Genomic DNA, 13843 nt, shown 5'->3' with positions numbered 1-13843 from the left:
TATAAAATAGATCAAATTTATTATTTATATTACAACTTTTATTATATCTATTCAAGATTTTGATCATTGTCTCTTTCAAAAAGATTCCCTTTCAAAACCTCATTTAAAATCCCATGAGCTTTTTTTCTTCCTTTTCAAATTATTATTGAATTATATGTAAACATTTATCTTTTCTATACCACAAAATTACAAAACACAATCTCTCACTGACGCGGAATTGTTCAGGTGGGGCTTTATGAATTATGACAAGCGTCATACTTAAGTGACAAGCACCATGTCGTCGTCGTTGTCATCATCTCTAACTTTCATGTTTTACTTTCAACTATTTTATAATTTTATTAAGAGATTATCTCTGAATCAGTCGGGATAAAGTGTGTTTGTTTTACTGACAGGATATATCTGAATCAGTCAGTAAGTCTTTTAACCATGATGCTCAATGAAATTTTACCCTTTATCCATTCACCTGTGTTTATAACCCTCAGTCGGCCACTCACACACCACCTCTCGACCCATTGCCAACCAATCAGGCGCGGCCAAGTCAACCCTCTTACTGGTTCAGAGTCTTTTACCCAATCAGACCTCCTAATGACTTAGTACTTAATGACGTAGAGGTTGCCAAACAACCCCTGAATATTGTATAGAATATATATTGTCCGGGTGATCGTATGGTTATACGAATTTTATATATTGTCTGAGTGTCTGTATGGTTATACGGATTTGAATTTGAAAGGAAAATATTTTTGGTAAAACGCAGGGTTGTAATATGAGGATAAGTTTAAACTATTGGTACGTGTATTGATATGAATAAAGGGCAAAATAGTTTTTGTACCAGTCAATGTGACGGTCAACTAACAGAAAATTCTAAAGCGTAGCGCTTTTCAAATGTTGAGATTGTAGATGGCAATAACAAACGGTAATTTTAGACATTTGTTTTTTAGTGTTGAAGGTTGGTTGTGGATGTTGACGAATTTTGGTAGGAAGAAGTAGAATTTGTGGTGGGGAATTTTAGACATTTCACCAGTCAACTAGTGGTTAATAAACAGTAAGTTCACAAAAGGACTCATGGTGCAACAAAGTGTCAGTATGGGGATTCAGATTACAAAAAAAAAGGTTAGGGGCTCATCATGCGAAAATGTGTCAACCACAGAGACTCAAGTTATTGTTTACTCTAATATTATTAGATTGCATTATTGGCATATTAAGTCCTTCGAGTTTGGATCTTTTTGATCTTTTGCCACAACTCGTCAAATCCAATAAAAAAAAATCATTGTTGTCAATTTAAGCCATTTGGGTTGACCATTTTTGGGCTGAGAAAATGCACTAGATTGGGCTCAACCAACTTAACACCCATTTTTGTATATCTAAATGTATGTATATCGAGGGAAAAGATCAAATAGGAAGTTTATTTTGGCTAGGAAGTGTAGGAAGCAATAGGATTAGGACATGTGACAACATTTAAAATAAAGAAAAAGAGTATTTTAGTCAATCCAACCATTTCTTCTTCCTTTTCAAAAACCAGTAACTTCAAAACCCACCATTTTCAAAACCCACCATTTTCAAAATCAACCATCTTCAACCATCTCTTCACTTTCTATCTCAATAATCACTACATTATAGTGCGATTTTCGTCACCAATCAATGATTCAAACACCCGATCAACGTGTTTCTTCAGCTTTTTTGTAGAGAACCCAGTTTAATTTCATAAAAAAATCTCGTTTTTCCGGTGATTTTGGAGATAATCACTCGATTCGTTCAATTCGAGCGTTGATAAGTGTTTCAATCATTCAAACTTCGTCAATTGTTGAAGAAATCACTTCGATCCATGTAAGAAATTCTTTAATTTCATTTTTACGATCTGGGTTTTTTATTTATTCATTGCGTTTTACGATATTGGCGGGGGTCCGAGGGCAGCGCCCCTGGTAGCGGGGTCCCAGGGGCGGCAGCCCCTGGCTGGGGTTGAGCTGATTAAATTGTTGTAATAAAAATGCATCAGAAAATTTAATTTTTTGTAAATTGCCTCTGGAAAACTGCATTCGTAGACAGTTTTTTATCTCCTGCTTCCTGGTTCAGATAATTCACATACAAAACTGCATTCGTAGACAGTGTTTCTGGTTCTGTAAACAACAGGTTCTGGTCATTGCGTTTTAGTTAGATTCTGGTTCTGTGAACAACAGTTTCTGGTCATTGCGTTTTAGACAGTTTCTGGTTCTGTGAACAACAGTTTCTGGTCATTGCGTTTTAGAAACACTACAAGAAAATGGAGCTAATGCAACCCCGATAAAATGTTGCATTAGGTCTTGAAAAGGTTGCAATAGGCCTAATGCAACCTTTTATCAAAAGCTGCATTAGATGGAGTTGCATTAGACCTAATGCAACTTTTTTGTTAGATAATGCAACCTTTTTAAAAAAGGTTGCATTTACTATTCAAATGCAACCTTTCTAAAATGCAACCCCTTTTACAAGCTAATGCAACTTTTTTACACTAAATGCAACTTTTTTCGAACACTTAAATGCAACCTTTACTACCTCAAATGCAACCTTTGCTACACTCAAATGCAACCCTTTTTATATTCTTAGTAGAAAAAAAAACCTTTTTAAACATCAAATGCAACTCTATAACATCATTGTTTAAAGTAATTAATTTTTTTATTAATATACAACAAGATCCAATTACACTACCATAACACACTAACACAATATATAATTGTTCCGGTAATTCTACATGTGTCCAATCTCAAAATAACAATGTAATAAATAAATATAGTTTTCAATAAACATCCTATTAATCTAATCTAATTCCCGAAATACTTAAATGTGTAGCATTTTCATAATATTTCACACCGTAGCTTCAAAGTTTGCTCATTGGCCTTCAAAATCTTTTCGTAAAGCTTTTAGCTCATTTTTTCCCTTAAGTGGCCCTCTTCAATACTTAGCGGACGCTTGGTTTAAACCTTAGCACCTATAATGGCAAAACAACATTGATAAAGCGAGTCAAGAGCAATAGGGAAATTCTATACATCACTTACTATAAAATTATCAACATAAATCAAGTTTAAATGCAGTCTAATCAAGCAAACAAAATAGGTATCAGAAGTAAAAAAAATTACACTAAATAATAGGGATGAGCATGGTACCCGTTCCGTACCGAACCGGTACTGAAAATCATCAAAAGTGGGTACCGGTACCGAATATACCTCGTACTGTACCGTACGGTACGGTTCGGTACCGTACGGTACCGGTATTTTAGTGTAAAAACCGGTAAATACCAGTACCGAACCGGTACCGAAAATGTCAAAAGTTGGTACCGAATCGGTACCGAAAATGTACCCGGTTCGGTAAATTCGGTACCGGTTCGGTACCGTATGGTACCGGTATTTTAGTGTAAAAACCGGTAAATACCAGTACCGAACCGGTACCGAAAATGTCAAAAGTTGGTACCGAATCGATACCAAAAATGTACCCGGTTCGGTAAATTCGGTACCGGTTCAGTACCGGTACCCGATACTATTTGCTCATTCCTACTAAATAATAGAAAACGAAAAAATGTGTTTTATCCTAATAATATAATAGTGAACAACTCAAAACTTCATAAAAACAATGACACCTTATAGAAGTATATAATTTGGAAACAATAAAAATATTTTATACAAGAAATGGTATGACCCCTTCTTGAAGCACAACGGTAACACTGATGTAAGTAATTTGGGATGTCATAAAGACTTACCCTCATAGTGAATATACTTTGAATCATTAAAGACAATAGGCAAAACAACGCCTAGATTCATCAGCAATCCAACCATTGAACTAAGACCGAACAAAGACGCCACCAAGACACCCTCAATTACACTGTACAAAGCTCATAAAACACTGCCCAAATGCAAATAATAAGAAAAAGATTGACATTTAATATAATAATAAATAAAAGCATACCTTTTGCCATGCTATTCCCATCTAAACCAAGAACATAGGATATCATATACTTTCAAGTGGTTCATTCACTACCCTACACGTGAAGGAACATAGTTTAAACAAACTTTGAGTCTTATTACATGGTTTACAACTTCACATAATTCATTAACTTAAGTCAAAATGTAACAAATATAGAAGCATGCTCGTATATTTGTTTTAAGGGGTCTAGAAATATAAAAACAAGAGATGTCTAAATTTCGAACGAACCCAAGATGGTAACCCCATAAAAAAGACTTTAGATGCCACAGGCACACGAGTTAGAGAATGTCTTAAAGGTGCATCCAAGTACTCTTGGACCATATCATCCTAAAAATTCTACACAACAGACAGAATTTTCAGCACAATGCCCCCAAAACTATTGCAAATGTAATGATCAGTAGGAATCAAACTTGCCAAAATAAGCAAACATTATTTATATAAAATTATAAACCCATCAAACACCAAGCAGGCGTATTAAACTATCTCCTAGACCAAAAAGCGCTGCTTATAAATTCAACCTCACAAGTTGTGGAAATACATAGTATCATCAAGTACAGCTATACAAATAAATTAGTAATATGAGCAATTATAAAAACAAAATGTACAAGGAATAAAGGATTACAAAGAACTGTGACAAAATTAAAACATATCAACACACAAATATCAAGATTATTGTGTAATAGAACTGTGTGATGTAAATTATAAATAAATAAAAAAACCAAAATAGTTCAGCATAATGGGCGTGAAAAAAGATGTTAAGGACTTTAAACTACAGCGATCAAGTTATACATATTTAACAACATGAGCTACTACACATGTATCAAGTGATAGGCTAATAGCAGGGTTCTATAATATGACATTAATTCTATGTTTACATTTTATCAAGTTCCAATCCTTGCAAACAACAAACAAAGTCTACTTCGTATAACTAGAAGAACTACGTATGACAAAGCCCAAAATTGTGACACCTGATTTAGGCTTGTTTCATGGACGAATTCATTCAGCGAATGTAATTAACATCAATCAGAAAAAAAAAACTTCAATCCTAAAGCAAATGTTCAAGTCAAAACATAAATTAGAAAGAAAATAAACCTTTTAAGAACGATTGAGTATAGATAGACTGTTTTAATGCATTACTGTTTTGATGATACTCCAGCTAGAAAAGCATCTTGATTCTTGAGCACTTGTTGTGTCTACAATATCCAGCTTTTACCTTTCACTCTTCCACTAAACTCCCAAGTCCTAACAAAAAGATTAAAAATACTTGTAAGAAGAGAGAAATTAATCAATTTCTGCACACTTTCTTAATTGTGTATACTTAACGTTACATATAATCTTGCTGGCATGCGTAAAATTGAAAGCGCCTCTCTTCGGCATGGCATCGAACACCTGGCGTGCTTTATCAAGTGCACAAAATCTATCATGCATATTAGTTAAGCATTATGAATGTTCTCGCATCGAATAAAACCAAGAAAAATAAAAAGGCATTTCAAGGACATAACAAGAATTCCCAGTCAAGAACAACACAAATTAGGAGCTGCAACAATCAAAATACTTTTCTAAGCGAGTGACAACAAAAAACAACTAGAAAGTAGGAAACTCACAGCCTTTCTCCCCTGCACTTCTCACGCAGTTAATTCTACATACCTGTTAATGAATGATTGGGCAAGACCTCAAATCTATTTTAAATTTGAAGCATTAACCCTAACGTTGGGTAGATCTAAAAGTATTTGGAGCCCTAATCTAGGGCTTTACTTCCCGAAGCTTAAGGTTGACCCTGCACTTGCCATATTTCGCTACCTCATTTCTTCATTATGGTGTGTGATGGTGGTTTCTAAATGTTTCAGAAGGGCATCTCCAGGGACATAGGAAATGGGATGGGGAAGAAGCGGGAATTTGAGAAACCGAATAAAAGCAAGAAGAGGGAAAAGAGAAAAAGGAAAGTTTGAGATTTTAGATTAAGAGGGAAAAGATAAATTTGGGAGACAATGGAAATTTAGATAAGGGGAAATGATTTATTTTTTCAAACTTAACTAATATAATATACTTCTAATTATATTTAGTTAAAAAATTTTATATCATGTTTTCTTTTAAAACATCAAAAAAGCTAACATAACTTAGAAGTGTTGTTTATGTAAATTAATTAAAGAGTAAATTACAAAAATCATCCTTTATATATGTTACTTATTGCAAATTTTGTTCTTTGTCTTCAATAATTACAGAAAACGTACTTGATGTTTGCAAACCCATACAAGTTATGTCCTTTAGCTCTAACTCATTTAATTTTTGTGGTTAAATCTAACCAAATGGACCCCACATGAGAGTAAAATGACCAAAATACACACATGTGGGGTCCATTTGGTCAGATTTGACCACAAAAAATTAACTGATTTAGGGATAAATGACATAACTTGCAAGGTTTTGTAAACATCGAGTATGTTTTTTGTAATTATTGAAGATAAAGGACACAGTTTGCAATGAGTGACGTACATAAATTATGTACTAAACCACAGAAATAGACATATGTAAATAAAATCTTAAAATATTATACAAGTGTTGTTTACCCGTCGAGTACTAGCCGTAGGACTAGCGGCGATGTGCAGCCTACGAGTAAGGGATACCCGAAGACAAGGCCCTGCCCCCCCCCCCCCCTTCATATTAAAGTGGTTATACGTGCATTAGTGGATTATACAAATAATCAAAGCATGTAAAACTGAGAACTTACATATATGCATTTTTAATATAATTGTGATAAAATAACATATACGTGTAACCTTAAAAATAATAGCCGCATTTAACTTTTAACAATGTAACATTTTAAAATAAGAATTGCATTTGATTTTTAACAATGCAACCTTTTAAAATAAGAGTTATATTTAAATTTTCGCAATGCAACCTTTCTAAAAAAAGTTGCAAAATTCAAGAAAATATGCAACCCTTCAACAAAAAGGTTGCAAATTTCATATGATTTTGCAACTTTTTATAAAAAAGGTTGCATTAGATCTTCTAATGCAACCTTTATGTTCAATGAAGTTGCATTAGAGTCAAATGCAACTCATTTGAAAAAGGTTGCTTCTAAAAGGTTGCATTAGGCCGATTTTCTAGTAGTGAAATAAAACATTTTTGAAGTGTTTTTACTCATTGCGTTTTAGGTAAACACATTTTTATGTGTATTCAGTTCATTGCGTTTTAGAGAGAACAGTTTCTTTTGTGTTTTTAGGCCATTGCGTTTTAGAAATAAGACATTTTTATGTGTTTTCTAGGCATTGCGTTTTAGAAATAAGACATTTTTAAGTGTTTCCTGGCCATTGCGTTTTAGAAATAAGACATTTTTAAGTGTTTTCTGGCCATTGCGTTTTAGAAATAAGACATTTTTAAGTGTTTTGGGTGCATTGCGTTTTAGGTAAAACACATTCAGTCCGTTGCATTTTAAAAAGTACATTTTCTTTTGTGTTTTTAGGCTATTACGTTTTAGAAATAAGACATTTATTTGTGTTTTCTGGCCATTGCGTTTTAGAAATAAGACATTTCTTTGTGTTTTTTGTGCGTTGCGTTTTAGAAAAAGTCATTTTTTATGTTTTTTTTCATTGCGTTTTACCCAACTGGGTTTTCTCCATTGCGTTTTACGCAACTGGGTTTTAAAAAAAAAAATTCGAAAATATAGCAATATTATACTCGTTTTAAAGATAAAAAACGCTCGTTTTTTTGGTGCAATTTCTATAAAAAAAATAATGTCGTATGAAAAAGTTATTAACGTTTAAAAAATGGGGGGGAATTGGAGGAGAGAGAAACTATTGTGCTGGATTGACTAGAATGCCCTTAACAAACCCACGTGTCTCTTTTTTTGGCTTCAATTTTATTCATTTAATATTAGCCCTTGATTAACTAAATGGATGGTCAAGATCACTTCCTAGCCAAATAAACTTCCTATTGTATCTCCAACCTGTATATCGAAGGGTTGAATCAATTCGATCTGTTTCGGTTTTTTGGTTAACTAATTAGCCCATTAACTTAGTTTGATCCTACTAAAAGTTTTTTTTTTTTTTTCTCACTTTTTAGAAAAAAAGTAAACATGTATTATTATATTCGGGTAACTAGAGCGATATTGGATATAAAATCAAGTTTAAGTAGAGAAATACGATACTTAAACCTTCAACTTAAAATGTGATGCAACCAACTATTGGAATATATAGTTGTACACTTACACTCTATTGGAATTTTTTTGTTTATTTCACATAAAATGATAACATATGTTAATTTTATTTATTTATTTCAAACATACGTTAATTTAGTTTTTAATGTAAACTAGCAACACAACTTACATTAGTTATTTTTAGATGCAAGTAACGAACATAAATGAAAAATGTTCAGACTGCATGAACATGCGCATTTTAACCCAAACATATTCTTTTTATAAAAACTAAATTAAATTTAATACAAGCATAAAAAGAGATAAAATTACAAAAACTAAATTAAATTTAATACAAGCATAAAAAGAGATAAAAAGAAAATCATATGAAAATGTTTCGTTTTATTAACAACCTTCTTACAGGTAGAACAAATCCGGCAGTCAAGCGAAGCCACCCGTTGCTACCGCCATCACCCGCCCCTCGATTTCTCCTCCAAATTCTGCAACCTTGATGATTTTGTGATTTTTATCTCCAATTAGTATTTTGGTGGCTACGAGTGGATATACAGTAGCCGAAAAACTAAAGCACCCGCGGATGCCTCCTTCATCTAAGGCAGCTTTTGTCGTTTTTCGGGCGAGCCCAATTGCTAAGTCTTTGAGTGATTTACCAATGATCTTGATAATCTTGATCTTGATCTGACCCCTCTTTGGTTGGCTACATTTCAATGTGAATTTGGGAGCATTAGTGGCCATGTTTGTATGGTTTTTGTGTTTAAAACCTAAGGTGTGAATAGAAGATGTTTTTTTGAGTGAGAATGGAAGTGCATGTGAATGGAATATATGTAGAGACAGAGAGACAGGTGCAACCAATCCCAAGCATCTGTTATGATTATAAAATTTAAAAAAGTACAAAAGTTGATTATGAAAATCCAAGAGAATATCCAACAATTGGTGAATTTAGAATATACAATTGATAATGATTTATGGAAAGGGAATATTGAAAGAAAAATTGTCATAAATTTCTAAAAATGCTAGAATAGTATTTTTCTCTCTCATACTTATGTTATGAAATAATAGTTTTCGTTGAATATACGAATCAATTGATGGGTGAATAAAGTAAAATCTCACTTAAAACATGTTGGTACAACGAAGCTAGAAGATCGGATTTTGGATTGGGCAAACCGGTTCGACTCTTTTTCATGTCAAGTAGTGACGAAGTTTGAGATTTCCGACCGGGGATCGAAAATGTATATACCTAAAAGAATTATAAAACCAAGGGGTCGAAAACGTATATATCTAAAAAATTATATACGAAAACTACATACCGGACACTACTGAGCAAAAAGTTCGGAGGGTTAGACGCCCCGACCCCTTCTATCTTGCACCCATGATGTGAAGTATTGAAAGTGCTGTATGGAGAAAATATATTAGAAGGGGATCTTGGTAATGAGAGGTGATATCTACAAAGGTATCAGACTAACATTGTGTGAGAGATAAGGACTTTTTTTTTTTGTACATATATTGTTTTATGACTTTTACAAATATGATTTTTTAACATCGGTTAATATTAAAGAACTATTTAAATTTAATTAAAAACTATAAATAAGCAATATATTTGTGTTTATGGTTGTTGTATCTTTGGCTTTGGGAGTTTTTTAAAATAAATATGCAACATATTTGTGCTTAAGGTTGTTGTACCTTTGGCTTTGGCTCTGGGAGTTTTTCAAATTAAAAAATTGGATTTTTCCTTTCTAACTTTAAAGTTTTAATGTTTGTCGATTTAAGTCTAAAGTTTCAATATTTGATAATTTAACTCCTTTGATTAATTTGATTTTTCACTTCTAATTCAAAAGTTTCTATCTTTTGCAATTTAACCTCTTGGATTTCCTTTTTTTTTTTTTTTTACTTTTAACAAAAAGTTTCTCATATTTGGCAATTTAAATCCAACACTTTTTTACTTTCAACTTTGATCTCTTATACTTTTCATCTTTCGCAAGTTTTTCGTTTAACGTTTCATTTTAAATTTTCCGAGTTAACATGTCGCAATGTGCATGTGTGGTTCAACGTTTTTTCATCTATTTTTTCTCGTTTGATATGTCCATTGTAGCGCATCTATTTTCCCCCGTTTGATAGGTCTGTCACAACGTGCAGATCAAAAATCGACTTAGTTATTCTTTTCTATATTTTACACAGGCTCACGATAATGTAAAAAAATATTTATCTTTCATCTAAGATGATATATAACTAATTATATCTTGCTTTTTACCCTTACCCACTTTAAAAATAGGAAAAAGAATGTTATTACCAAATTGATTAGTAAAATTTTTTCAACCCAACTATATCTTTGTATTTTTTATTTATATTAATTATATTTTCTCTAAGTTTCTAGAAAACGTTAAAATAGCAAAGATGTTTTCTTTTATTGAAAAAACTTAACATTGTTATAAACCAGATATTTAGGCCCAACTCATTACTTATGGGCTTTAGGGTTTATAGCTATGTTCATCTATATATTGTAATGTTAAATAATGAGAATTCAGTTTATCTATTTCTCTTTGGTTTTTATCACGTTATCAGCACGAAGATTCTCCACTGGGATTAACCGGCAATCCGCATCAACATCGTTCTTGGATTCGAACATCTTCGATTCTCATAACCCGGGTACACATCCATTCTCCACAATATGATATATAAATTTCCCGATCTACTAGATAATATCTATATACCTGTATTTCAAAAGTAAGATGCACAATTTTAAATTTCACAAAGTGATAACTGAAAAGGGATATATTTTGTATGCTTAGCGATATTTTATTCACATATAGAAAAGGATGCAAACAATTTTGTTTCCTCTATTTTTTTAATCGAATTACTTTGTAGATATCACTCTTTGGATCAATAGAAATAGGATTTTTTTATGTGAACTTTATAACTCTCCGGTGACTGTCCTCAATCGCCAACCGGCACAACGGCGGTCACTACCGCCGAATACATGTACTTCCCGTACAACAAACCGAAAAATAAACAACGAAAAAAAAACTGACCTGAAAACTTTTCTCCGGTGCCGGTTAACGACGGTTTCTACCGGATTATTCGTCGGAATCTTAAACTTTGAAGTTCTCCTTTTTTTCGTACAATTTCTGTAGTAGCGGTCACTACCGTCACACACAAACAACTAAAAAGAACATATTAACATCCCACAATACATAGTATTCTGACCCGAAAACTTCTCCGGCGACTGTACTCAACCGCAATCCGGCGTAGAGACGCTTCTATATCACCGACGTATGTAGATACCGCTTCCTTTGCGAGATCTGATGACAGAAACAGGATTTATTACAGGATTAACCAATCATCCCAAAATATTTGGTCTAAAAGATCAGTGTTTCGCAAATAAAAAAAATAAAATAAATCATATCTGTTTATCGAAGATTCAAATCCATAAATCAAATCGTTTTAAAAAGTGTTTACCTTGTTCATCCTTTGCTTGTGCTATGATTTGCGGTAGATTCACAAAATGGGGTTGGTTGTTTAATGAATAAAACATGAACCGGTACCCAAAAGTTGTATCCCATCGAAAGAAAAAAGAAAAAACATGGATTTAAGATAAAATGCTAAGATTTACAAATCGTTTTAAAAATATGTGTTTTTATTCTTTAATAATAAACTATTTACAATAAATGCAGCTGCTAACGGTTGTATCCCATCATTCAAAGTTTCATATATTTTATTATATTAGGTTATAACCCTGTGTATTATACGGGTTGAATAAATGAATTTTATATACCAAATAATAAAACATTATCTTTTTAAAAGCCTTCTTTATTGCACGGGTTGAAGAAATGTAATTTTATATATTAAATAATAAAATAAGTTATATCTATAAGAACCATATGTATTGTACGGGTTGAATAAATGTAACATTATATACCAAATAATAAAAAGAAAATATATCTTTAAAACCATTGTATTACACGGGTTGAATAAATGTAATATTGTTTACCAAATAATAAAAAAGTTATATTTTTAAAAACACTCGTGTATTACATGGGTTGAATAAATATGATTTTATATACTAAATAATAAAAAAAAATATTTAAAAAAACTAACGGATTTTTTTTATATTTAAAGTAGGATAAGATTGAATATTAATCTGAACTAACGGATTTTTTTTATATTTAAAGTAGGATAAGATTGAATATTAATCTTTATTTATTTAGTTAATATAAGATTGAAAAATCACATGATTGAATAGGTGGGAAGTTGTATGATGATAAATCGGTTAACCGTACTGAATGATGAAGATAATAGTGATTGTTGAACAAATTAATTAATCGAATTAACATGAACATTTTGTGATGTTAGGTAGATTTTTTTTAATTATTTAAAAGTTAATATCAACTTTGGAATTCGTATGAATTCTTATTAGATTTGATTAAATATTATTGATAATAAAAATTTGTATTAGATTAGATTTTAGATTTGATTAAATATTATTAATAATAAAAATTTGTATTAATTTAGATTAAATATTATTATTATTAGTATTATTAATAATTTTAATCAATTAAATGAGAGAATGACAAGTGTCCCAAAACAGGTTTCTTTTATTATATAGTATAGATTTTAATATTTACTTAAATTATCAAAAAACAATTTATATTTACAATACGAAATCATACAAGAGTTTCTAAATTCCTACTCTATTATTAAAAAGACGTAAAGTATAGAACCTGCAGTTCTACCTATAGAGAACCTGAAGTTCTCCTATAATATATATTTTATATTACGGCTCAATTTTAAATCCATAATTCTTTCATTTATAGATAAAATGTCGAATTTATCAAAGTTTGAATTCACTGCACTTGAAATCTCGGGCAACAACTACCCCTCGTGGGCTTTTGATGCTAAAACCCATCTGGAAGCAATGAGTCTGGGGGAGACAATCATTGATGGGAATAAAACGTCCCTTCAAGAAAAAACTAAAGCTATGGCATTCCTTCGCCTTCATCTTCATGAAGACCTAAAGAGGGAAAACCGTACTGTCGAGGACCCTCTTGAGTTATGGAAAAACATTCAAGAAAGATTTGACCACCTGAAGTTGGTCTTACTCTCTAAAACTCGCTACAGGTGGGTTCATTTAAGGCTACGAGATCATAAGACTGTTAGTGAGTACAACTCTGCCTTTCTTCGCATCACCTCTGAGCTTAAATTATGTGGTGAACAAATCACCGAAAAAGACATGATTGAGCAAACTATCTCAACGTTCCATTTATCCAACATGCTCCTGGCGCAGCAGTACAGGGAACATAATTTTACAAAATATTCTGAGCTAATATCATGTTTGTTGGTCGTGGAACAAAACAACAAGCTCATACTACAAAATCATTAAATGCGTGTTATGTGATGTTTTTTTAGACTATATTTTATTTCAACTCTAGTGGTATTTTATGTTTTGAACTATTATTATGATTTCATTTAAAACCTAGTGATGTTTTATTTATAGTTGTATGATGTTTTTATCATACTCAAACATGCAATTTCTTATACTTAACGTGTTTTATTATTTCCAGAAGAAATATGTATACTAGCTCCAGTAGAGCTATTATTGGTGATGAATGTCCGGTAGATAGCGGTAGTACTAACACTATTCTCAAAGATATGAAACTTTTCCTCTGAGTTGTCTCCGGAAGAGACACCAATTAGTACTATATCTGGTGTCAGTAACCTTATCGAAGGCTCCGACAGAGCACACATAACATTATC

At 32.0% G+C, this 13843-nt stretch overlaps 1 protein-coding gene and 1 long non-coding RNA gene across 4 annotated transcripts; one reads left to right on the top strand and one right to left on the bottom strand.

The window, feature by feature from the left end:
• Positions 1-2906: 2906 nt before the first annotated feature.
• On the bottom strand, positions 2907-5909 carry LOC110873346. Of its 3 annotated transcripts, XR_002555079.2 has the most exons (6): positions 5596-5909; positions 5277-5365; positions 5041-5190; positions 3931-4003; positions 3725-3867; positions 2907-2959 (listed from the first exon to the last, which is right to left on the bottom strand). It is a non-coding gene; the product is annotated as an uncharacterized LOC110873346 (long non-coding RNA). The 3 variants fall into 3 exon arrangements; XR_002555078.2 differs by having other exon boundaries at positions 5041-5365; XR_002555080.2 differs by having other exon boundaries at positions 5086-5365.
• Positions 5910-10657: 4748 nt separating this feature from the next.
• On the top strand, positions 10658-13469 carry LOC110873347. The gene is made up of 2 exons (XM_022122270.2): positions 10658-10738; positions 12904-13469. Exon 2 carries the CDS (start codon positions 12909-12911, stop codon positions 13467-13469), a length of 561 nt encoding a protein of 186 aa, XP_021977962.2. The 5' UTR covers positions 10658-10738; positions 12904-12908.
• Positions 13470-13843: the final 374 nt, after the last annotated feature.

This window comes from Helianthus annuus, chromosome 8, assembly GCF_002127325.2.
Source record: "Helianthus annuus cultivar XRQ/B chromosome 8, HanXRQr2.0-SUNRISE, whole genome shotgun sequence".
NCBI classification, from domain to species: domain Eukaryota; kingdom Viridiplantae; phylum Streptophyta; class Magnoliopsida; order Asterales; family Asteraceae; genus Helianthus; species Helianthus annuus.
The sequence above is the reverse complement of the archived record's forward strand: the minus strand, read 5'-3'. Positions and strand labels throughout refer to the sequence as shown.

Bases quoted from the DNA above. Each gene is read 5' to 3' on its own strand.
- LOC110873347 (XM_022122270.2), top strand. From the start codon at position 12,909: ATGTCGAATTTATCAAAGTTTGAATTCACTGCACTTGAAATCTCGGGC.